Source organism: Chiloscyllium plagiosum, chromosome 1 (assembly GCF_004010195.1).
Source record: "Chiloscyllium plagiosum isolate BGI_BamShark_2017 chromosome 1, ASM401019v2, whole genome shotgun sequence".
Lineage (NCBI taxonomy): Eukaryota > Metazoa > Chordata > Chondrichthyes > Orectolobiformes > Hemiscylliidae > Chiloscyllium > Chiloscyllium plagiosum.
In genome coordinates, this window is record NC_057710.1 from 119180787 (window position 1) to 119207201 (window position 26415).

Here is a 26415-nt window from a genome sequence, read left to right on the forward strand (position 1 = left end):
CTAACACCAGCAAATAAATCAACAACCAAAATGGAACAACATGTACTAGGACGACAATAAATGACATTGTAACATGACATTGTAACAATATTCCCCAGTGAAGGAACATCACCCAGATGAACAGCCAACAACATGCACGTGCATTATGAAGGGACCAGCACAATTTAAAGTTTATGTATGCAATGCATATGCAGACAGTGACAAGAATAACAAGTTACTAATGCACTAGAACAGCAGTGTAGATTGGTCAACTCAAAATTTTCATGACAATTGTATAAAGAGGGAGAGGATGAATTGAAATGTAATCACAAATGTCCATTACATTCTGCCATAGTCACACAATCTCAACCATACGTCAAGCAGCCATCTTACACTTTAAAAAAATTAGTCATTTTGACGAGACTCCTGCCTGTTGTGCTCAGAACAACACTTCAGCACTTCTTTGTACAAACTGCCTCTTAACCTCTGACTATCAAAGGTGTGTCAGCTGGAACACGGTAATCACACTGGGATTAACGCCAGCAAAGATTGGTGCCAAAGTCTATAGTGAGTCAGGTTACTGAACCCATTATTATGGTCTTACTGAGACAGCCATAGAGTGAAAGAGAATTTGTATTAACACACTCATTTCAACCTGTCAAACAGTAATTATCAGGATCTAGATACGCATGCTAGCAACAAGATTACAAATAAGAGCTTTGAAATGTATAACTCCTGCAGTAAAGGGGGAACAGAACGAGGTAGAATCGAAACCAACCATATCTTCATCACTTGCAACACCCCTACCCCCTGCCATGATCTAGCAAATTGCTAAATTCTGCTGGAATTCTCAATAGATCCACAGGTTGTATCAAATGAGTTTGTAAAAAAGCCGTGTTTCCATGTGACCCAGACAAATATCCGCAAGTATACCAGCTGCTGAAGCTCAAGTAATGGATTTTAGAACTCAACCAGCAGCTGGAGACTGTGTTCATTAATGAGGCAGAAGACTGTGAGATGTGGAAAACACATATAGGGAGGCAGTCATCCCAAAGATTAGGACCATACAGGCAGAGAGAAAAGAGGCAGTCTAAAAAAAACCAGAGGTATGGCAGGAGTCCTCTCAGTCTCCCTTGTTTGCTAATCGGCGTTGCATTTGAGATACTGGTATGGACAATGGTTCCTCAGGAGAGTGCAGCCAGAGCCACATCACTGTACCATGGCTTGCCTAGCTGTACAGAGATGGATGATGGTGGAGGAAGAAGTTGAAAAATAGAAGAACAAGTGATAGGGAATTTCAGAGGACCAGGCAGGCGATACTACAGCCATTGACATGATTCCTGTGTGTACGTTACTTCCCTAGGTTTTCATTAATTCAATCATTGGATGTGACATTACTGGCTGGGCCAGCATCTATTGCCTTTCTCCAACTGCTCAAAGTCTGGTTCAACCAGTATGTTGAAGTATTTTTTAAAAATCAGACTGCTAACGTTTTTAAATGTAGTAAATTCAATGCCACTAAAGTGAGCATACAAGCAAGGAACAAGGACCCTCGGCCTTTTAAGCATACTTTACAATTCAGATAGCAGCTGATCTGATTTTAACCTCAACTCTATGTTCCAGTGTATCCCAATAATCTTTCATCCCCTTAATCATCAAAAATCTACTTACATCTGCCTTAAACATATTTAAAGCTTCTGCATCCATTGCATTTGAGGAAGGGATTGCCAATATGGATGGAGTTCCAGAACTTAGACCGAACAACAGTATAGAATGCTGAAATACAGTAGAACTCTCGTATCCACAGATTCGGTCTCCACGGTTTCAATCATCCATGGTTTACCACGGTCTGAAAATATTCCATGGAACATTCCAGAAATAATTCCAGGAGGCTGCTAGGAAGGTATGTTTCCTGTTTAGATGATAGGTTTCACTACTATCTGCAGTTTCGGGGATCTGCGGTAGGTCTTGGAACGTATCACCTGCAGATATAGTGGGACACCTGCACTTCCAAGTCAGGACAGTGAGGGCTCGGAAAGGAACTCAAGTGGAAGTGGTCCGAAATATCTGCCGTCATTATTCTTCTGAATGGGAGGTGCCATTGGTTTGGAAGGTGGTATCTAAGGAGACTTGATAAGATTTATAATTGTGTGTGAAAGATTAGATTTGCAATTTCAGAAACTTTAATGTTTAGTTTTAGTATAAGTTCATTGGGGTATTTCAAGTGATGTAAACTTTTCATGATTTTCTCATTATCACTTACATCCAGAGCCTTGCAAACAACCTGTCATTTTAAAGTGAAAAGTGAAAGGAAAAACTTGATTTTCGGTAAGAAGAATGTTAGAACTACAAATGAAGGTTTTCTAGGCCTAGTTTCTGAAATCTGTCACACATATTCTCATATATAACATAGGAAAGAGTTCGATTAGATGGAGACCAAAAGTCATCCTGTTCTGAAGAATGAATATCAATTCAGACTACATTAGTTGAGCAAACTGTAGTATTTTGTGAATTTCCACGCAAATTCACCAACAATTTTACATTCTGACTGCATTCTAAATTATGCCAATGTAAATATATTCTAACCTGTTGAATGCAGTGCAGCTTGGAAATTAGGTGAAAGCTTTGTAGGAAATTTTCAACTATTTTTCTAATGCTGAATTAGAGCTTAAGGAAGTCCCCTGATGCTCTGATTATCACCCTTACACAGTAGAATTGCCATACAATTCTGTTCTCATACTAGAGCATGGCAAAAGTCTCATAGGACTCAATAGAGTAGATGCAGAAAGGTTATTTGCCCTGGAGCTTCTAAAATCAACAGAGACATAATCAAAAAGATGGTGCTAAAGATGAGAAGTAATTGAGATAGAGTCATAGAGATGTACACATGGAAACAGACCCTTCGGTCCAACCCGTCCATGCCGACCAGATATCCCAACCCAATATAGTCCCACCTGCCAGCACCCGGCCCATATCCCTCCAAACCCTTCCTATTCATATACCCATCAAAATGCCTCTTAAATGTTGCAATTGTACCAGCCTCCACCACATTCTCTGGCAGCTCATTCCATACATGTAGCATCCTCTGCGTGGAAAGGTTGCTCCTTAGGTCTCTTGCATCCTCTGCGTGGAAAGGTTGCTCCTTAGGTCTCTTGTATCTTTCCCCTCTCACCCTAAACCTATGCCCTCTAGTTCTGGACTCCCCGCTGCAGGGAAAAGACTTTGCCTACTTATCCTATCCACGCCCCTCAATTTTGTAAACCTCTAAGGTCACCCCTCAGCCTCCGACGCTCCAGGGAAAACAGCCCAAACCTGTTCAGCCTCGACCTGTAGCTCACATCCTCCAACCCTGGCAGCATCCTTGTAAATCTTTTCTGAACCCTTTCAAGTTTCACAACATCTTTTCAATAAGGAGACCAGAAGTGCACACAATATTCCAACAGTGGCCTAACCAATGTCCTGTACAGCTGACCTCCCAACTCCTGTACTCAATACTCTGACCAATAAAGGAAAGCATACCATACGCCTTCTTCACTATCCTATCTAGCTGCGACTCCACTTTCAAGGAGCTGTGAACCTGCACTCCAATGTCTCTTTGTTCAGCAACACTCCCGAGGACCTTTCCATTAAGTGTGTAAGTCCTGCTAAGATTTGCTTTCCCAAAATGCAGCATCTCGCATTTATCTGAATTAAACTCCATCTGCCACTTCTCAGCCCATTAGCCCATCTGGTCCAGATCCTGTTGTAATCTGAAGTAACCCTCTTCGCTGTCCACTACACCTCCAATTTTGGTGTCATCTGCAAACTTACTAACTGTACCTCTTATGCTTGCATCCAAATCATTTATGTAAATGACAAAAAGTAGAGGGTCCAGCACCGAACCTTGTGGCACTCCACTGGTCACAGGCCTCCAGTCTGAAAAACAACTCTCCACCACCACCCTCTGTCTTCAGCCTTTGAGCGAGTTCTCTATCCAAATGGCTAGTTCTCCCCGTATTCCATGAGATCTAACCTTGCTAATCAGTCTCCCATGGGGAACCTTGTCGAACGCCTTACTGAAGTCCCTATAGATCACATCTACTGCTCTGCCCTCATCAATCTTCTTTGTTACTTCATCAAAAAACTCAGTCAAGTTTGAGACATGATTTCCCAAGCACAAAGCCATTTTGACTATTCCGAATCCTGAAGAAGGGCTTATGCCCGAAACGTCGATTCTCTTGCTCCTTTGATGCTGCCTGACCTGCTGCGCTTTTCCAGCAACACATTTTTCAGCTCTATCCTGAATCAGTCCTTGCCTTTCCAAATGCATGTACATCCTGTCGTTCAGGATTCCATCCAACAACTTGCCCACCACCGAGGTCAGGCTCACTGGTCTATAGTTCCCTGGCTTGTCCTCACCAACCTTCTTAAACAGTGGCACCACGTTTGCCAACCTCCAGTCTTCCGGCACTTGACCTGTGACTATCGATGATACAAATATCTCAGCAGGAGGCCCAGCAATCTCTAGCTTCCCACAGAATTCGCGGGTACACCTGATCAGGTCCTGGGGATTTATCCATCTTTAACCGTTTCAAGACCTCCCGCACTTCCTCCTCTATAATCTGGACATTTTGCAAGATGTCATCATCTATTTCCCTACAGTCTACATCTTCCATATCCTTTTCCACAATAAATATTGATGCAAAATATTCATTTAGTATCTCCCCCATTTTCTGTGGCTCCACATAAAGGCCGCCTTGCGAAGGACCGTCTTTTCTCAGACAGTGGTGGATCTTTGGAATTTCTTGCCCCCAACAATCATGGAGGTTTAATCATTGCTTATATTTGAGAGATATGAACAGCTTTCCATATACTAAAGATAATGAACTGTCTGAGGAAGTGGTGGAGGCTGGTATAATTACAATCTTTAAAGGGCATCTGGATGGGTATATGATTGGTTTAGAGAGATATGGGCCAAATGCTGGCAATTGGGATTAGATTAATTTAGGATAGCTGGTCGGCTTGGATGAGTTGGAGTGAAGGGTCTGTTTCCATGCTGTACATCTCTCTGACTTTATATCAAGGGAGAGGAGAATACTGAGAGAAAATGGTACTGTGGCAGAAGATTCCTTGTCAGTTTTGTTTATCAATTAGGCACACATCAGAGTTTGAGCAAAGTTTCAGATTTTTTGACATACCTCTGTGTTAAGGTTCTATAGATCCTGCTTCTAATCTGAAGTTGTGCCCAATTTCTGACCACAAGCTAGGCCCTGGTGATACTTTCCCATAGTGGGTACTGTACTAAAATCTTGATCAATGAAGACAAAGCAGTAAACTGATAACTACTGAAAGAAAGAAACAGAAGGACGTTTAAGAGAGGCTGTCAGTTGCATATTGAGGTTATACTTCACCGTGACATGTCTAAGCAGACCCGCAGAGTGGATCTTAATGTTGTTTTATTTTAATGTTTTCTGGGATGTTCATGTCAGGGATATTAATCAAACTATGTCAGGGTAAATTCCATAAATACCAATTCCAATTCCACATCAGAAATGTGAGTGAACTTTTACCCCAAGTCTACCAACTCACTTTCAAACTGCATTTCATTCACTGATTTAAAATATATTCATACATGCAAAAACCAAGCCAAACGTTTTGGAGACCATTTCCTATTGTGAATTGGTGAACTTGTTCTTGCCAAAGTTATTAAAGATGGAATCTATTGACAGAAATGTGCCAACAAACTTAATGGCTACATCAGAATGAGCAATAAGCAGTACAATAAAAATACTTGGCAGATTTATTATTTGGAAAAGTTACAAAGATGATGGAGATGAATATAGTTTAATTGTATCTCAGTAATAATTGGTTGGGTTAGATTTTATACAGGAGAAAGTTACAGTCAGTGCATGAGATTAATGTAGTTAGCTAGGTAGCAAATCAAGTTGGCAAATGTAACCTATAGAGAAAAAGCTCAAATGGTGTACTTGGAAGAGTTTCATAGAACAACCAACCAGATGAGAGGAGAAATGTTTTCACCCAGAGAGTGGAGAGCAGAGAGCCTGTGGAATTCTCTGCCACAGGAGGCAGTTGGGACAGTGATCACAAAATAACATAATAGGTGAGAAATGTGGATCTGAAACTCCTTTCTTAAATTTAAATAAAGGAAATTAAGAACATGACAATAGCATTGCCGAAAGTGGATTGGGAAAATAGGATAAAAGGTAAGACAGTAGAAAGGTAATAGCATATTTTTTAGCGGAATTCTTAACAGATATATATTCAATTCAAAAAGAAAAACTATGTAAAAGGATACATCATCAACTGCTAAATAAAGAAGTTACAAGAAAGTTTATGAACTAAAAGGTTGATGTTAAACTGAAAGAAAAGCCATACAAATGTTGCAATTTGTGTCAGGCCAGAAAAACTAAACAACTTGAATCCAGCAAGGAATTATTTTAAAAAGTGAGAATTTAGAGTATGAGTGAAAACTAGCACTAAGTATAAAAAGTCCGCAGATTCCATAAGTATACAAAAAGGAAGAGAGTAGCTAAAGTGAGCACTGATCCTATACAGAACAAGACTAAAGAATTAATAATAGAACATAAGGAAATGGCAGAAACTTCAACCAAGCTTTTTAGATGTGTCTTCACAGCAGAAACAGTTTGAGAACATTATAGAATCAAGTGGCAAAAAGGTGGGAGGATCATTAAACAATCATCATTGGATTAAAAACTGCCAGGAAATCCAATGGGCTAAAGGCTGACAAGTTCCCTGGATCTGACTGCCATCTATTTAATTCCTATATTAATAAAAGCAGAATGACCTTTGACATTAACCCTTCTGAAATGCCTTCTGGAAATTCATGTACAGTATGTCTACATGTTCCCTTTTATTCATTGTGCATGTAACTTCTTCAAAGAATTCCAGCAAGTTGGTTAAACAGGATTGTCCTCTGAAACAAACCATGCTGATTCTGCCCATACATCTTAAAGTTTTCTATGTGCACAACTATAAACTCTTTAATGATCACTTCTAAAACTGTTAGGCCAAAGGGTCTATTTCTATGCTACAGGGCTCAATGGTCTTTCCAATTACAAATGTCAAGCTTACTTGCCTATAGTTTCCTGTTTTCAGCCTCCTTCCCTTTTTCTTTAGAGAGGTTATATTTGTTCATTTCCAGTCCAATTGAGTACTTTTGCAATCTAGGAAGGTTTGGTAAATTAACAGCAACAGGCCTAGCTCATGAAGACTCGAGGATGAAAATTATCTGGACTCAAATTTGTCAGTCCACAGCTGAGGAGGATGCTGGTACTTCGGAACAATGCAGTCAGCGCCAAGCTTCAGGCACCACAAGCAGCTCAACTGTGGTGGTGGTGGTGGTGGTAGTAGGGAGAATGGGGTCTTCCTGGTATCAATGTCAGGAATGTCATGGAACGGCTGCGGGGCATCCTGAAAGGGGAGAGTGATAAGTGAGGGGTCATGGTATATATTGTTATCAACAATATGGGAAAACAGTGAGGTATGAGGTCTTGCATCAAGAATTCAGGGAGCTGGGCAGTACAGAGGGAGGGTTTTAAGATTCCTGAATCACTGGGACCGCTTCTGGGACATATATAAATGGGACAACCTGCATTAGAGTGGAGTGAAAGACGTGGGTATCCATCCAACGTCCTACTATTGTAGCATTGACGTCCAAATACTTGGAGGCCTAGTTCCAACAGAAAACTCAGTGGCTGCTAGTTACACACTTGAACCTGCACTCCATCATTTTAACAATGGTGGTTCAGCAACTGCAAGGCAAGAGGGGGAACGAGGCATCTTGACTTTACTTTAGATGCAATTTCTTTCCAAGGAAACTTGTGGTGCCAGCAGGCACTTACGAGGAGGACAGGCAGAAATCTTCATCGCAGGGCATTCCTGAGGTGCAGTGCCCTCCATCACCCCTCTGCCAGTGACTCCGTTGCCTACGGCAGACACTATGGAGGATAGACCAGCATCTGTGCTGAACATGAGAGGGTCCCACGGAATATCCTTGCCAAAGTCTTCACGGTCACCAGGGCATACTGGTCAGACTCCCTCCACATCAGGTGCTATTATCGGGCCTGTACCTAGATGAGGTAGTAGGCAAAGGAAGGAGAAATCCTTTGCCGCGTATCTCAGCATTATGGGTACTTCATTAATGGAAATAGTTGTAATCACAAATACCTAAGCACTTTTATCATTCTAATATTTGACAGAGACTCATTTCTCTACTAAGTACTGACATGACTGTTTAAAGTGAAAGATGCACCATAGCTTCCCCCAATAACAGACTGCCTTTCTGTCGGCATACCTTTGATGAGGTAGCAATACTGTCAATGTGCTGGTTCTCCATCTTATAACCTAGCAAATCATTGACATTTGGGTATCACAGTAAAAGCTGCAGAGGTAGTGCTCAGGGACACACACATCCTATTAGTTTAACACTTTATTGAATCTTGGACAATCAGACAGTCCCACATACGCAAGTCGTGAATGTGGAGGTCACCTGCATCTAAGGGTTGCAGGATCCAACGGTCGTCTCCATGGCAGAGGTGTGTGTATGTGCGTATTAGGTAGATAGGGGCAGTGGTTGGAAGATAAGGGAAGTAGGGAAGTGTTACCATTTCTATACACCTCACAGAGAATGCACAGCACTGTAAACAACAGTGTTAGGATCCTAAGGACTGTAGGGAGAAAGGGGTAAATGGGACTAACATCAGGTAGTATATCACAGACAGGGGAGCATTCCTCAGGTTGAGTGCTCCCTGATTGATCTAATCTTTAATACAGGAGTCACCCAGGAAAGTGTTACCCTCCATAAGACCCTGTTCATAGGATGCTCAGGTGATACAGCTACAGATACATGCAGTTAACCTAGAGGTTAAGGAGCCTAGCTATCACATCACAAGCAGCCAGGAAAAAAGAATTGCACTATGGTCGGAAATAAAAGCAAACTAGAGGACATGGCAATATCCCAGCCAGCTAATCCATAACAAACATGCCCATGTAGATAAGTCCCCCTGGAATCAGATGGCCATGAGGTTTTCATGTCCTTCTCTGGCTCATTTGACAATCAAGTTGGCATCTTTGAGGACCCTCCTGGGCCACCTCAGGATCCTCAGTGACTTTATACTCAGAAGAAACCTCCCTCTCCTCCATCTCATCCCGAGACCCAAGACATCCCGAATTTGTTACAGAGTCAGGTTGTGAAGGGCACATCCCTGTAATGCAGGACACCGTGCATCACCTGACCAATCCAGACACAGAAATTCATCTTCAGAAGCTCTCTGGCCTGCTCTACAACGGCCCTTGTGGAAGCCTACACAGTGCTGTACCACATTACAGCGTAACTCTGGATTCCTGATTGTTAACATGAGCCAGGGTTTGAGGGGCGTAGCCCTTGCTACCAGCCAACCATCCAGGTAAATACCAAGGTTGGGGCATGGGCAGAAGGATACAGGCATCTGAATGCTCCACAACGTAGGCATCATGACAGTTTCCTGGATAATATATACCGACCGGCATGATCTAGTGGTGAAAGATGGATTGGCACGTTCATGAAGTGTCAGTCCTTCCTATTTAGGAAGACCGCTGGTTACTGATAGAACACCGATGGCTACAGGGTACAATGGATATCAACCTGCACCTGCTTGTCCTGACTGCCTGATTATCAACATTGAATAGGAAATTAATAACTGAGTTAGCCTTAGCAAATAGAGCATCAGTGACCTTCTGGACACATTTAGAAGACTGAAAGCTTGAAAAGCAGCTGGCAGCTGTAGGCAAGAACTGTCTAGGATATCCTGAGACACTGTTGGCACTGACAGCTGCACTGAACCCTATAAACTTGATTTTGGGCTATCGACATGGGTTTCCAAATGTTCCTGCTGCTGTAGCTTTTGCTGAAGGAGCAGGGGTCATGCGCAATTTCTAAGGAATAAGATGACCAGAAGAGTGGGGAGGTTGACCTATACCTTTCAGGCATAGCTTTTAGGAGATCTGTGGAGACAGTATTTAATCAGATGGTCAAGTTTCTCTTCGGTATCTGCACAACCAACCTGCCCTATTGTACCTAGAAGAGTCTACTACCTCTCAACATTTTCTAACTGGCTTCCTCCACAAAAATCATAGTTCAATAGGAAACTGCATCCGGTGCAGTTTCAAAAGGACACATTCTTTGCATGATGGAAGTACACATTTCCTGTGATAGTAAAAACAGGCCTAGTGCATTCCATTCACAAAAGTCAATTTGACTTGGGAGGTCTTCTTGCAGAGCCCCTCCAATGTAGCCTTGGCACAATGTCTATGCCAGGAACCAACTCCACACAACCCCCAGCCCTTGCTGCTCTTCCCTTTTTGTGGCAGTGGTACCGAGCTGAGATGCCAAATCATGCAGTGCTCATGATGGTTGGCGTGCTGCTAATAAAGTAACCAGAGACATCTCCCCTTTTCCTCAGCCCTGTGAATTTTCAGTTTCCTTTTTTCTTTGTCTTCCTGTTGTAGTCGAGGTTTTCTGCATCCCCCAGCAACAACCACTACTCTTGACTGTGCTGATAAGGCGTTAGAGATGCTGGCTCTGACACTGGACCAACAGCACAGATAGGAAACCAATGAAAAAGCACTTCTTGTAAAATTGCTGACCGGGTCCCACCACGAGAAAGTGCAGGCTTCAGGCCGTTTTTTTCCCCACATAATGACGGCCCCTCATTAAACTTAACACATCCAAGCTTGTCTCCCCTCCCCCCCCCACTTCTCTGTTAAACCGCATTGAGTCGGGAGGGTCCTTGGTCCATACAGTAGGTTCTTGTTAACATAGCAACAGTCCATCATATTTAGGATTCTACCATCTTGTTTCAAGCAGAGGATCTGAATTTTTTTTGGATTCATGCCAACAATAAATATCCATCACTATAGCAAAAGTTACAAATAGTTATCTAGTAAAACAATTACAAATGAAGACAGCTAATACAGATTACACTGACTTTTTTTTGGAAGTAATGTTATATTACAGTAACATCTCACCATCAGCAAGGGATATATTCCTGGAGAACATCACAAGCAGTGGTATCAAAAACAAGTAAGATTTATAGGTAGAAATCAGTGAGATTAGTTCCAGTCCACCAAAATGTCAACATTTACATTACAAAGACCAAGCCAAGAAAAAAAAAAAAATCACTGAAAACAACAATTTTATTAAAAACATCAGTGGAAAAAATAATTCAATTCACTAGAAAAACAGAAAATGGGCAATATTACCTCTTAATATAAAAGGTGAAGCTGGTAAATCAACCAGTTACTTGCCTGCACAATGTTATGACACACGCACAAATGGAAGCAGACAAACACCAAGAAATACACCAAAGTGTTCATGCAGAAATTCTTTTTAAATTTTTATTTTATTTTTGTAACCATTTTACATCATATTTGATCTTCCAGAACTACAGATAAACGGACATTGACACTATTGTGGGAGATGTGGTACATGGAAGGAAAGCACGGGTAACAAAATTCGAGAATGGTGAAAACGAGAATAGTGGGAGTTTCCTCCATCCTATTTTAGAATAAACTCAGCTTCCAGAGAAACTTTCATAAGTGAGATCATTACAGTGGCATATAAAAGTCAGAGGTGCCCTTATCACTTTCTCTAATGGTGGTGTTCAGCTAATATAAAGGTCTGACTAGCACTCACGTGGCACCTGTAAGCAAGAAGATATGTGCCTTTATACATGTGATGTTGCACATCAAGAGGAGAAACAACTTATCCCTGTCTACTCAAAAGTACAGAAAATGTTGAGCAATAGGCTAGATAATAATGGTATTGAATTGCATTGACCCCTGAGACTGAAGAATCATCTGCAGAAACACAAGAAAGATTTTGCTTCATTCACATTGCATACAAATGAAACCAGTTTGAAATTAGGAAGCAAATAAATAATTATTTAACAGTAAACAGATACATGTTATGTTAGAACACGTTCAGTGTACTTCTACATAACTTTAATCCTTGTTAACCTATTCAATTACATTTCTAAACTCTCATTTAAAATAAAAATCTGTAAATTTGCCAATTTTGCACTGACTGACATACAAAACTGTGGTGCTGCTGATCTTACAAATCTTCAGCCTGTACTAAAAAGCTCTATATTCCAAACTTTACTTCACAAATTGACAAAACTTATTTTGAAGCTATAAATAGTAATAAAATTCACAGTGTTTACAAAGAAGGAAGAACAGCAATTTCAAAAAGTCCAATAACATTGCACACTTTAAACAAATACCATTAAGTCTAAATAAAAACTGAAAGAACCGCAAATGCTGCAAATCAGAAGCAAACACAGAAACTGCTGGGAAAGCTCAGCAGGTCTGGCAGCAATTCTGAGGCAGGGCATCGGACTCTAAACGTTAACTCTGATTTTTCTTCACAGATATTCCAGACCGGTTCAGCTTTTCCTGCAATTTCTGTGTTTGCTTACCATGAAGTCTAACGTTGGTCTTTACACTTTGTGCAACTTTGAGAAATTACTTCGTACAATGTAAATATCTAAACATATTGGAACAGATATTACATACAATGTGTTGTGGCATGAAGTGTAAGAATTTTAGTAAGATAATAATGGTTTAATCCCACTCAGCCTTTCCAATCAAATATGTATCAAACCCAGCCTCTGGCGCTGTCTCAGGAAGAGAATCCCTGATAGCATTACCAGAATCAACAAAATCAGAAGTGGTACTAGGTGCCTGGTTCCCCAAACTCATCTCAGGGATCTCTGCAGGAATTCCTCAGAGAAAATTTCTCATCCCTGCCACCTGCAGTATGACTCATCCATTGTCATAAGCTCAGCAGTGAAGCTGTAATTGCCTATTTTTATTCCACCCCCTTCACAATGCTTATCAGCCTACACTGTACACTTTGAACATGTACAATATTCAAAGGAGGGCTGACAAGTAACAGACAACATTCAGTTGGCCCCGGATTCCAGAATTACATCTACTCAGTGTTGAGGGTTTCTGCCCTGAATATTCCGGTAGTTAAATTTTCCCACAAGGTAATGGAATCTGGAATGCAGGAGTTGCTTATCTTTCTTTCCTTCCCTGCCGTAAATGGAGAGGTGGGATATTTAGATGATCAGGTTATGTTTGATATTGGAGTTTTGTTTTGGAAACACTCAAAGACAAGTCAAGTTCCTAGTCTGCAGAATTGAAGAGATAGACAATAGATTGTAAGTCTGGTCCAGAGTAGCTAATGACACTGCAGTTACCTGTAAACAATAGATCATGTAAGTCTAAAGCTGTAAGTTATGTTTTGGCACAAAGGCAACTGTGATTAAACAGTTTTCCATCAGGCACTATTTAATACTAACACAAGAGAGAAAATGGTCTTTGAAAAGTTGGTCAGCCATTGTAAGATACATTGTAATCAGCACTAAATGATCACAAAGCCTTGAAGCATCGGTTTCAAATATCTCACTCAATACAGTTGTGATCATATGATAAAGCAACTGCAGGAATGTGAAGACCTTTCTTAGATGTCCAAATCCTTGGAGCAGATTTCAGTGAGACTCTCAATTTAATGAAAGAAATGCCTTGGTCAGGTCGATAAGTACATCCTACTGCAGTTCTTGAAATATTTCTAACAACAAAACCCATATCAAAGATTCTACTAGAAGGTCTAAAGCTACACTGTGGCTCTGGGAGCATTTCCTTACCCTGAGGTGGTTGGTGATTCAAGAGAATGTGTGTCAGGATATTCCCTGCTGCTCACAAAAGTGAAATACCTCAATAGTTCCCACAGCGTGATTTACCTCTATTCTTGAAAGATAGTTACAATAGCCGCATTTCAAAAGCTGATATCTTGATGCAAGCGAAGGTCTGCCATCTTTGGAAACCTCAGCTTAATTTCAACTGTTTGATGGTTTATTGCAGTTCCTGCATTGATGGTGGAGCAGCTAGACATTCTACCACAGGATACTGAATGATATCAGCCACCCTGTAGATTGCCAGTGAGGATTGTTCAAAATGTTCTTTCCAGCATTGACGGATGGCCAATGCATGAATGAAGTGCTTTTGTCCATTTGATCAAGGTCTATAAATGGTGACTTTAAAAAAAACAGCGTCACACTGATCACAATGTTGGATCTCTCAAGCTTAAAGTCTCTTCTCACCACAAGTCCTTTCTCTCCTGACATTAGCTGTGAGCTATTGAAATGCTGACCCCTTTATTTCCCACCTTAGGTTGTTCAGACAGGTAATGAAGGTTGCACAGTTCTGTTCTAGGAATCATATTTTCAGCATCATTTTCACTGAACCACTCTGGTGACACGCTCAAACCCAATAGTCTGGATGCTACAGTACAACACAACTTACTTTATTTGCTCCCACTGTTTTAGAATTGAGTTGGTTGCATGAAAATTTTGAAGATGGTTGAGAGTTTCAGTTGGAATTACTTTTATTGGTCAAGGCACTTTAGAGCTGACACATTAATTCACTTGATCTTGTACCTTTAAGCCTTGTGGATAGGTGAATGTTTGTCACTCAAATAAGCCTATGATCGCTCGATTAGGCAACTGACCCCACGCAGACCACCACCCTGCCCCCACCCCACTCCAGATATTACATAGTCTCCAGAGTTACACCCATTGATGGTATTAATGACTCTAGATGAATGACCTTTTCTCTTTCTGGGAAGGCAATGAGGACTTCATCAAGATCAGAATTGTGAAAGCAACTAGAACAGGGCAGTATTGGGCTGCATACTCAGTGATAAATGCTTTAAAAAAATTATTTGTGGGATGTGAGTGTTACTGGCTGGCTGGCCAACATTTATTACCTATCCCTGGTTGCCCTCAAGAAGATGGTGCTCAGCTGCTTTCTTGAACCACTGCAGTCCATCTGGTGCAGACACTTCTGCAATTAGGGAACAAGTTCTGGGATTTTGACACAGTGACACTGAAGGAATGATAACACTTTTCCAAGTCAGGATGGTGAGTGGTTTGGAGAGGAACTTGCAGGTGGTGGTGTTCCCATGTACCTGCTGCCCTTAAGATGGGGGTCATGGATTTAGAAGATGCTGTCAAAGAAGCAGAGGCAGATTTCTACCATGCAGCTTCTAGATGATTATATAATGCTGCTACTGAGTGATACACTTTCTAACCTTTCAAACTTCTCCACCTCATGAACTCAAATCAAGAGTGTGATCAAACATTTACCTTTTATCTGAATGGCTGCAGCTGCAAACCAAAAGGTTCAATGGAATCCAGGACAATCACTCCCTAGATCCTGACCACCAACTGAACTCAACATCCATCAGTGCACTATGGCTGCAGTATGTACATTTTGCAAAGTGCATGGTAACAACTCAGTAAGGTTGTTTCAACCATATATGCAACCTTGAGCACCAAGATGAAGAATAGAAATGTCATAAGAACAATATTAACCTCCTATTTCCCTTGTAAACTTCAAACATCCACATATAGATTTCCATCCTTCGTCACTGCTAGGTGAGAATCCAGAAATTCACCACCTCACAGTGATGGCGCCTTCACATGGATAAGAACTGCCACGGTTTAAGGAGAAGTTGACAACATTGACTGCAGAGCAGCTAAGGGTGGACATGATATGTCAGCCTTGCTACAATGAATAGAACAAAAGAGAAAGTTCTTCATTTCTTCCTGAATTCAGGAGTCAGAGTGTTTTCTTAATTAGCTAATGCCTTTGCTTAGCAGCAATAGACCACTTCTGATCTGTTATGTATGTGTCATTTTCAGAACCTTGTTGACTTTAGGCAACTGTTTGCCAACTATGCCAGTAATCCAATTATTTAACTGATATTAATGCAATAAATAACATTTATTTCCGAAAGTTTTGACTAGAATTGTTAATGACAGAAAAATTTAGATTCCCATCATATGCAATTTTTTTGAGACATTTCCCACTGTTCATAAACAACAGGAAATGGAAAGCAAAGCCACCCGCACAGGTTATTCAGCAGTGAGACAGAATAACTAACTAGTGCTAACAGGATGTAGCTTCCCATCAGTGGGATAATTAGTGCCATTGCAGCAGACAGATTTAGAAATATTGAATAATTTTCTCCCACTCACAAATTAGTCAAAACAACACCATCTAGCTTGTTGGATAACCCCCAATTGCTTTTCCTTACAGAGGAGCTGGAAGTGATGTGCATTACTTAAAATCTTGTATAAAGTAATAATGAGATTGTAGGGTGCGAGGAAAGTGATGCCATTGTTCAAAATTCTCAGATTACAAACTTGACATTCTTGGTTGGAATGTCCAAGGAAGTATCCCCTGAGCAACTGATTCTGCAGACATTCCACATCTTTGTAAACCAAAGCAAGATAAAGCAAACTGGAAAGCACAGTCACTCATGTCTTCATCACCCAGAGCATCAGATAGGCAGCAAGCAGTTTGCACAGCACTGAAGAAAAACGTCTGAACAAAAATATATTTAAATCTGATCAATCCAACATCCACTCATTACAGGACATTTCAGATCAGATTCATTAAATATAAACAACCACGCTAAAAGCATTGAATGGTCTCTTGACGAAGACAGCTGCTCGACCCTTCATCATTCAATGATAGAGAACCCAACACCAATACATCATCCAATTGATACTTACACCATTCCAGGGATATTGCCTACTTTGTTCAAAATGGAAATTTAATACATATCTTCATTTCACTTTCCATAACAAAAATATAGAATTCAGCTCCGAAATAAACAGTTAATATTCGATGTTACATCCTCAATTCTATTATTACAAATTAACTTTAGGTAATAAGAGGTTAACTTTTTCTATACCCATAACTGTCTTTCATTTCTCGACAAGATTACTTGTTTACTAAGCTGAAAAACTCAATTGTTTCAGGTCTTTCCTCTTCAAGGACTAAAAACCAATCAAGGGGACTTCTCAGTCTGCAGCTTCAATGATTTTCTCATGATCGCGATGTTCTTGAATTCTTCCATCCCTCCATTTCCTGGTTTCATTAACCTTCATTAACCGATTAACCCAAGATCATGCTGGTGATGCAGAGACGTCTATGTAAAAACTAAGGCCTGGCTTTCTTTATTTCCCAATCATTTTATTCTATAGATTCTGCAGGCTGATCTCTGAAAACAATAGTTCAAAATAGGCGATGAAGAGTTACATGAAATCAAACAAGTTGTATCATCATTCATTTTATTCTTTTCCCTCTGCAGGTAAGCAGTCAGTCTCTGCTCCACACTTGCTCTCAAGTCACTGTGGGAGAGTGACACAACCTGTTAGAATGTTATGCAGTGACTAAGGCAAGAGCACTGTCACACTGTACCTCCCTATCATTCCAAGTCGGTGCCGTAAAATAAATAAGAGAATTTTTAATAGATATTTAAAACAAGAAGTGTTAAAACAAACACTGGCCCTATAGAAAGTGAGCTTGGGGAATTAAGGATGGGAAATAAGGAAATGGCAAATGAATTGAACAGGTAACTGGCATTGGTCTTCACTGAGGACGATACATGTAACATCCCAGAAATAACTGAAAAATCAGGAAATGGAAGGGATGGAGGAATTCAAGAAAATGATGACCATCACAGAAATGCTGCAGGGTGACAAGTCTCCAGCTACTGACAGACTTCACTGTATGGTCCTAAAAGCAGCAGCTAGAGAGATAGTTGATGCCTTGATTCTAATTTTTCACAATTTCCTGGATAAAGGGATTAGAATATAGTGACTGTGGAATCTTTAATTTAGAAAGATAGTGAAGCAGAAAGTAGGAGGCTAAAGACCAGTTAGATTAACATTTGACATTAGGAAGACAGAAGAAGCTATAAAAGATATTATAGAAAGTTAAAGGAAATCAAACTGTGTCAATGCAGTTTTGTGAAAGGGAGATCACAACAATTCATTAGAATTAATTGAAGAAGTGATATATGCACTGGATAAAGGGAACCAACGTTGCTGTTTTGTGGCACAGTGGTAGTGTCCATACCCTTGGACAAGGAGGCCCAGGTTCAAGTCCCATCTGCTCCAGAGATGTATAACAGCATTTCTGAACAGGCTGATTTGAAAAATAGGTTAATAAAAAGGTTTTAAAATTTTAAAAAGGGAATGAATGGACACATTTGCTTAGGATTCCTGAAGGCACAGCTAAGGTGCCATATCGGGGATTATTTCAGAAACAAGATCGTAGTGAAGGGTGTCATATTTTAGAATTAGGTAGAAGATTAGTTATGTAACAGGAAAGACTAAGCAGGAATGCTTTTTAGATTGGCAAGATGTAATGAAAAGTATGCCAAAGGGATGTGTGCTGAAGTGTTAGATTTGCAACTTACTTCAATGACTTGGATGTAAGCAAAGGCATGACTGCTAAATTTACTGTTGATACAAAGATAAGTAGGTTGTGTAAAAGACTTAAGGAGCTACAAAAGCATACTGACAGGTTAACTGAATGGGCAAAGATCTGCCAGATGGTGTATAGTGCTTAGGAGCATAGGGAGGGAGAGGCAGGAAAGGGGGAAGGGGATCTAAATGGTGAGAGATTGCACAGCTCTGACATACAGAAAGATCTGGTGCCCTAATGTATAAATCAGAAAAGGTTAAGTATGCAGATGCTGCAAGTCATTAGGAAAGTTGATAGAATGTTAATATTTATTGCAAAGGGAGTTTAATGCAATAAGTTATTACTCAGTTATACTGTATAGGGTATTGGTGAGACTACACTTAGAATACGGTGTACAGCACTGATCTCCTTACTTACGTAAGGAAGTAATTGCATTAGTAGGAGTTCAGGGAAGGTTTACTAGATTAAAACGTGGAAAGATTGGACAATCTAAACTTCTATCTGCGAGTGGTTAGAGAATAAAAGATGACTTGATTGAACATAAAATCCAGAGGGGACCTGAGAGAGTGCATATGGAAAGGAATCTAGAACCAGAAGATTACTGTTCAAACTAAGCTTGAAACAGAGATAAAGAGATGTTGTTTTCTCAAAGACCATCTTTGAAACTCCTTTGAGAAGCTTCTTTTCAGGAAGAGAGCCTTTGAATAATTTTAAGGCAGACGTAGATAGGTTCTTGATAGGTAAAGGAATGTGGAGCAGTTAGATTAGTCACAATCCTATTGAATGATGTAGCAGGCTCGAGAAGCTGAATAGCCTCCTCCTACTGCTTTTGTATGTTCCTAAACTATTAATCCCAGTATAGTACCTCTGCCCACTGGACAAAGATTCATGTATCATGATCCACAAATCATGATAATAAGTCAGAACCTTCTTCAGCTTTAAAGATGAAAATCAAAGATTGCTGTTCACCATTACAGTCCACACTAGCTACAAGTAAACAAACAGTTAATTATAATGTTTGCCCAAAACACAAAACTGGAAAACCTTTTTTTTTCCAAATAACTAGCACTATGCATTCAGTGCAGAATCATTTACTACAACATTAATTGCAAGAAAAAAAATACCTGCATTTATATAGCACCTTTAATGGCATTTGGATGCCCCTAAGTAATTTAAAACCAATTAAGCATCTCAAAAGTGTAGTCACTGTAGTAATGCAGAAAACACACCAGCCAATTTGCACATAGCAAACTCCAGCAAATAACACGAGATCTCTTGGTGAATGAGGAATAAATATAGGCCAGCATATTGGTGATAAACCCCTCTTCCTTAAAATAGCATCATGGGATTTTTTATGTCCACTCAAATAAGTCAAACATTTCATGTAAAAGACAGCACCTCTATCAATGCAGCATTCCTTGCACATTGCAACCTTCATTTTTGTCCTTAAGTGAGACTTGAACACATAGCACTCTAACAATGAGATGGGAAGTTATCACCGAAATCACGGCAAACACCAGTTTGTACAAAGAGCAAATTATTTTGAAGCACATTTATTTCTTTATAAGCAGGAGGTTCTGCACCTCGTGTGCAGTGGAGTTATGAAGAGCTCTGTGACTCAAATACAAATTACTTCCAACTCAACAGTAATAGTGGGGAAAATTGAACTTACATAAAAATGGGTCTGTTTGGGTATGTTACATAATTGAGAGATTCTGGGGCCCATACAGGTGCATTTGGGAATAGTATGCTAAACGTGGGCAGGTGAATACTACATTTCCTTGGCCCAGGTGAAGGGAAACCTCTTCTGACACATTGTACTACAGTGAAATTCAGGTAGAAGTCCTCCCTAAAGACCCACTGCGAAAGTAGCTTCCTGTGCTGCACCAGTCAACTGTTCCTATTTTCTTCTGTCATCTTGGATATTTTCTTTTGGTCTCCAAACCCAATGGCAAGCCTGTCTGCCCACCCATTACTACAATAAACTGTTTAAAGCAGATTAAAGCAGTCAACACTAACAAATACCACTTAGCCCAAGTGAGAAAACCAATATAAAAGAAGGAACAAATGTGATATAACCTTGGTGCCATGACCATTTGTTATATATCTTCTATATACATGAATCAGAAATGCATTTTTATTACATCACTACACGTGTAGGAATGCTAATATGTAATAGATTCACAGCTTTCTTCATATGGCCTCCTATTCTGCATGAATTAATGTTATCTTTTGTAGCTCATTGATATTAAATGCGATTCAATTTTACACTTCTCCAACAAATATACAACAGGATAGATGAAAGAGATGGCAGACGCATGAACCTATACAGAGTAATTTGAAAGTTAAGTAATCCATTATTTCCAAATAATTTATCTGCACCTAATTAACAAAATCCATTTTACAAAGCTTGATTTTTTTTTATTGCTGACAATCACTAATTAAATATCAATACAAGAAATGTGCAAACAAATACTCAGCCCACTAAATAAGACAGCAGTTCAAAAGTTTGTTTAAAAAGTTCAAAAAAAAAATCACCTGAAAAGCCATGGAATTGGCAGCAGCCAGGAACATCCGCAGAGGCAGCTTTGCTTTATAAGATCGGTGGCTCCATAAACGGTGGGCACCAGCTGTCACTCCGAGCGCAGTTATTATGAAACAAAAATAAGCTGTAGAAAAACACAATGGCCTGGTTTAGTACCATGGTACATTATTTTCTGCACTGCTATCCACAACACTAAGTGAACATCAAAACAAGGCCAACACCACCAGTGAGTTCTATACTTCTGCAGAATTTGAGCTTTTTTTAAAACCCAAAGTAAGCATTTCCTCCCTTTGTACCTTCTGTAACAGTATATAGTGTTTGCTCCAAGGGATAATTGCCATTTCAGGAAATAGAGTTATTGAGGTAGTGGTAGGATCAAGAGCTTATAAGGCAAATGGGAAAAGGTTGGATAAAATATATAGGTTTTGGGTCATTAAAGAAACCAATAATAAAAGCATTAGATATTTATAACATAACCTATAAATTAAAACATATACAATATGTTGGTGAGCATCTGAAAAGGAAAAAAAAAAGGTTCATACATCTGGTGCTCTGTCAAAAGATCTATACCTGAAACATTAACCTGTCTTTTGCTGTTATAGGAACTTCTTTTGCACCTGTATACTTTCAGTTTGATTTAGATTTGCAGTATTCATATCCCCTTTCCCTCATAACAGTGATTTCACTTTAAAAGTCAAAAGTATTAAATGAATTATGGGAAGTTATGTAAAATGGTTAATAAGAAAATAACAATGTCTTAAAAATATTTTAATCTGTGTGCTCGACCATGTCATTACACACATCTCTCGCCAAAGTTTAAACATGTACCCTTGGCTGAGAGGTAGAACACTGGGACCACAAAAGTCACTAATGGGTGTCTGTTTTACACATGCCTAATGTTCCATTTAATTGACCGTGTAAATTAGAGAGAACGTTTCAACAAATGTAGCTCACAAACAGCAAAATTGAATCAGGAATGCTGTGGAAAAATGAGCATGAATCCAATCCATATGGAATTCCTTATCTAAAAAAAAAGAAAGATGCAACACTGTCTCTTACACTGCAGCAACAAATTACTCTAGGAAATTCTGGGTAAGTCAAAAGATTTTACACTATCAAGGTTGATTGATTTGAAAATCACTTACTGGCATTTTAATGAGACATTTATGTAAGCCACTTCAGGCGTTCTACTGAGTATAACTTTATTTTATAAGAGGGCTTTTGTGGCACAGTGGCATTGTCCCTACCTCTGGGCCAGAAGGTCAGTGTTCAAGTCACACCTGCCCTCGATAGTATATGTCATAATGTATATTGAGTAAGTTGAGTAAAAGAATCTACATTTGCTCTGTTCTTTGCATTAATTTAGGGAATGGCCTATTAAAACAAATACTCTCTACTTTACCTCCCCAGAATAACAACAAAATCAAAACACTGTACTTAGCAGAACACTGAAATAAAAACATAAAATGCTGGAAATATTCAGGAGGTCTGACAGCATCTGTCCTTGACCTAAAACATTAATGCTATTTCTCACCATAGATACTCAGCAGGTCTGACAGCATCTAACATTTCCTATTTCTCCAACACAAATCTGATTTGAAGGAAAATAAACTGATAATCCCAAGACGCTACAGCAGAACTTCATACTTTGAAATTTTAAAATATACATTTAAGAGAAATGTAGATTTCATTAAGAAAGTTAGACTAAAGTTGATGATTCCATTGGTTGGTTAAAAAACACTGTTTGTTATGGGTTAAACAATGGAGCATCAGCATCTAGATTTCGCCCATATTTTCAAAACAGAACCATCACTGTACTGAATTACTTGGTAAATAACAAGTTTCAAGCATGCTAATGACTAAATAGCCCCACACAGGTTTTCAAATCGGTGATATGTAGGTACTTACTCCACACAGGGTAAAATACATGAACTGTGTAGAACTTTCCATAATCACAATCAGGTTTATTTGCAAAAACCCTAATCTTACTTCATGTAAGCTGTCCCATTTATGAAAAAGTACTGATTTTTGACCAACATCTACAAATTTCTAAAATACAGCAGCAAGTATGAGTTTTAAATTTTGACTGTTTTCCCAGTTACATCTGTATATGATTGAGCATTTTTTAAAAAGAAAATTGCTAGTAGTTTCAATTACTTTCATTACTACATATCAGAATGCAACATGTGACTATTTATTTCTGCCTTTTCTGTGGTTTAAGCAATAGCAAACTAAAAAGGTACCTGAAACCATTAACATAGCACCAAATTGTGCATTTAAATGCTGAATACTGTGAGTCACACTAGTCTAACCTAGCTTTCAGTGACCTTAGTCAATGTAATAGCCAAATTACAGAGAGGACATCATGCAAGTTCAATAACATTGTATTCTAAATACATTATGTGAAAAAGTTCTTTCACCACTTTTTTGTATTGTACTGTATTAGCTTATTTTTACTGTGCTATCTAGTACTGAATCTGTCTACAGTTTTGCCTTATTCACTCTAGCCAAACCCTTCATGATTTCAAAAGCACCTATCAAATCTCCTCTTAGCCTTCTCCTCTCCAAAGCAATTAATCCCTATTTCTCCAATCTATCCTCGTAACTGCAGTGTCTCCTGAACGATTCTTGTAAAATTCTGAACTGGCGCTGCTGCATCTGAACTATAATGTGGTCTCCAGAACTGTACACAATTCTTCAGCTGGAGATCTAACCAATGTCTTAGTTAAATTCATCATAACCTCCCTGCCCTTGTACTCTATGCCCTTACATATAAATCCTGAAATACCCTGTATGCTTTAACAAAAATTCTTTCTAACTCTCAACAGTGACATCAAAAGCACTTACTCTGCAAGCAACACCATGCCCCTTTCCTTTTATTCCCCTCCCAACTTTGAAAACTATATCATTCACTCTTTAAAAGGAATAATTCTACAACTAACTCTTTGGTTGAAGGATCTGAGTAGTGGTGAAATAAGGGGCGCCCAAAATCAGCACCTTGCACTCTGGCTAACATTCCTCACAGCAATTAGAATAAACCTACAACACTGTGTTATGAATAGCTTGCTTAACCATCCTGCCATCTTTAAAACTTATGCACATTTGGACATACCTTAGAACAGTACTCTTTATTTCATACTATCTCTCCACATTCTTTGCTGTATGTCTCTGATTTTAGTGCAAAGAAATAGTCCTTTCAGTCCAACTAGTCCATGCTAACCATGTTCCCAAACTGAACTAGTCCCATTTGCCTGCATTTGGCCCATATCCCTCCAAACTTTTTCGAATCATTTATTTAGCAAAATGTCTCTTAAATGTTGTAACTGTACTTGCACCCACCACTTTCTCTGGCAGGTTACTCCACACACGAACCACTCGGTGTAAAAATTTTACCCCATGTCCTTTTTAAGACCTCCTCCTCTCACCTTAAAAATATGTCCCCTAGTTTTGAACTCCCACAGCCAAGGGAAAGGAGCCCTGCTATTCACCTTATCTACACCCCTCGTGATTTTATAAAACTCAACAGGGACACCCCTCAAATTCTTATACTCCAGTGAAAAAGTCCCAGGTGATATAGCCTATTTTAATAACTCAAAATCTCCATTCACGGCAACATCTGGTAAATCTTTTCTGAACCCTCTCCAATTTAATAATATCTTTCCAGGAACAGGGTGACCTGACTGCACACAGTACTCTAGAAGAGGCTTCACCAAAGTCCTGTACCACCTCGACATGACATCCCAACTCCTGTACTCTAAAGTCTGAGCAGTGAAAAAAGTGCACCACCTCACACTTCTCCATATTAAACTTCATCTGTCCACTATTTGTACACTCATCAACTTGTCAAATGTCCTTTTGAAGTTCTAGATATTTTTAAGCAGCCTGTTCAGAGATGTTATTACACAGCTCCGGAGCTGCTCAGACTTGAACCCAGAAGGAGGGACAGTACTAATGCACCACAACAGCCCTGAACAGAACACTTTACAAATCTGTGTGTCAGCCTTGAGCAAGTGCCTTGCTAATCTTCTGTGTATCATTCTAATTTTAGTATCCCTCTTAGAATTTACAATTCTCCTATGTTGTGTCATTCATAACTGTGCAAGGGACAACTTCATAATACAAGTATCTGTACAATAAAAAAGCAGTGTGAAGACTTGGGAAACTCCACTCCAAACCTTTCTCCAGCCTGAAAAATACCTAATAACCATTAGTGTCTGTTTAATATCCTTCAAGCCAGTTTTGTACCTATGTTTTACTGTCTCTTTTATTACACAAGCTATAACTTCTCACATAGTACAGTGTCAAAAGACTTCTGGAAGTCCACAACAACAACAGACCTCTTTATTTTGTTACCTGTTCAAATGTTTCAGGCAAGTTGTTCAAATAGAATTTTCTCTTAACAAATTCACGCTGATGCCTCCAAATCAACTCAGTATTCCATGTGACAATTAATCTTATGCTAAATACCTGTTTCTACACATTTCCCCACTGCTAAAGTGAACTTACTGGTCTGTAATTACTGGGCTAATCTTTACAACCATTTTTGAACAAAGGAGTAATTCGTCAATGCTCCAGCACCACTTTTGAATCCAAAAAAGAGTGTTAATGCCTCTAATTTCCATTTTCATGTCCTTGAGTGCATCTCATTTGATTCTGGTGCCTTATCAACTTTGAATACCAACTTATCCAATACCACCAACTTGTCAATTTTAAGCCTTTCTAGTGACTGACATTTCTTTTTTGTCACCATGATCTGGGCAACATCTATCTCACAGGTAAAAACAAATACAAAATATTCATTTAACATCTCAGCCATGCCTTTTCTCTTATGTAAATCCCTAACCTTTAGTTGTCCTACTCCTCTTATTAACATCCTTTTACTACTGAAGTGTTAGCGAAGACTTTGAAATTGCCCTTTTGAGTTTTCATATAAAAAAAGTGTAACAATGTACAAAATTTTTTTATGACCTTTAATGCTAGCTGCCAGTCTTTTTTTCATAATTTCACTGCTTTTTAACTCCCTTTTCAAGCTTCTGAATTCAGTTTCGTGCTTAGCTGTATTCACTATCTGACACCTCTACACTTTCTCTGGAACTGTAACACTATGTTCTATTGCAACACTGCATTCTGTCCTATTACCTTGACATGGTTATGTAAGGTAGGATTTGTCTGGTTAGCATGAAATACAATACTTAGAACATAGACCAATACAGCACAGAACAGGCCCTTCGGCCCACGATGTTGTGCCGAACTTCTAACCTAGATGAAGTACCCATCCATGTACCTATCCAAATGCCGCTTAAAGGTCGCCAATGATTCCGACTCTACCACTCCCACGGGCAGCGCATTCCATGCCCCAACACTCTCTGGGTAAAGATCCCACCCCTGACATCTCCCCTATACCTTCCACCCTTCACCTTAAATTTATGTCCCCTTGTAACACTCTGTTGTACCCGGGGAAAAAGTTTCTGACTGTCTACTCTATCTATTCCTCTGATCATCTTATAAACCTCTATCAAGTCACCCATCATCCTTCGCCGTTCCAA

The 26415-nt window shown here is 39.5% G+C and overlaps 1 protein-coding gene and 1 pseudogene across 2 annotated transcripts in view; both read right to left on the reverse strand.

Annotated features, from left to right (window-relative positions):
* The window catches only part of LOC122552385 (stearoyl-CoA desaturase 5-like), a 57922-nt gene that overhangs the window by 25832 nt on the left and 5675 nt on the right, over positions 1-26415 (reverse strand). For both annotated transcript variants that reach the window (XM_043695144.1, XM_043695138.1), the window contains exon 2: positions 20863-20993. In XM_043695144.1, the coding sequence (XP_043551079.1) occupies positions 20863-20993 (131 nt within the window). The remainder of the gene's footprint in view (positions 1-20862; positions 20994-26415) is intronic.
* Positions 24840-24938, reverse strand: LOC122555999 (annotated as a pseudogene).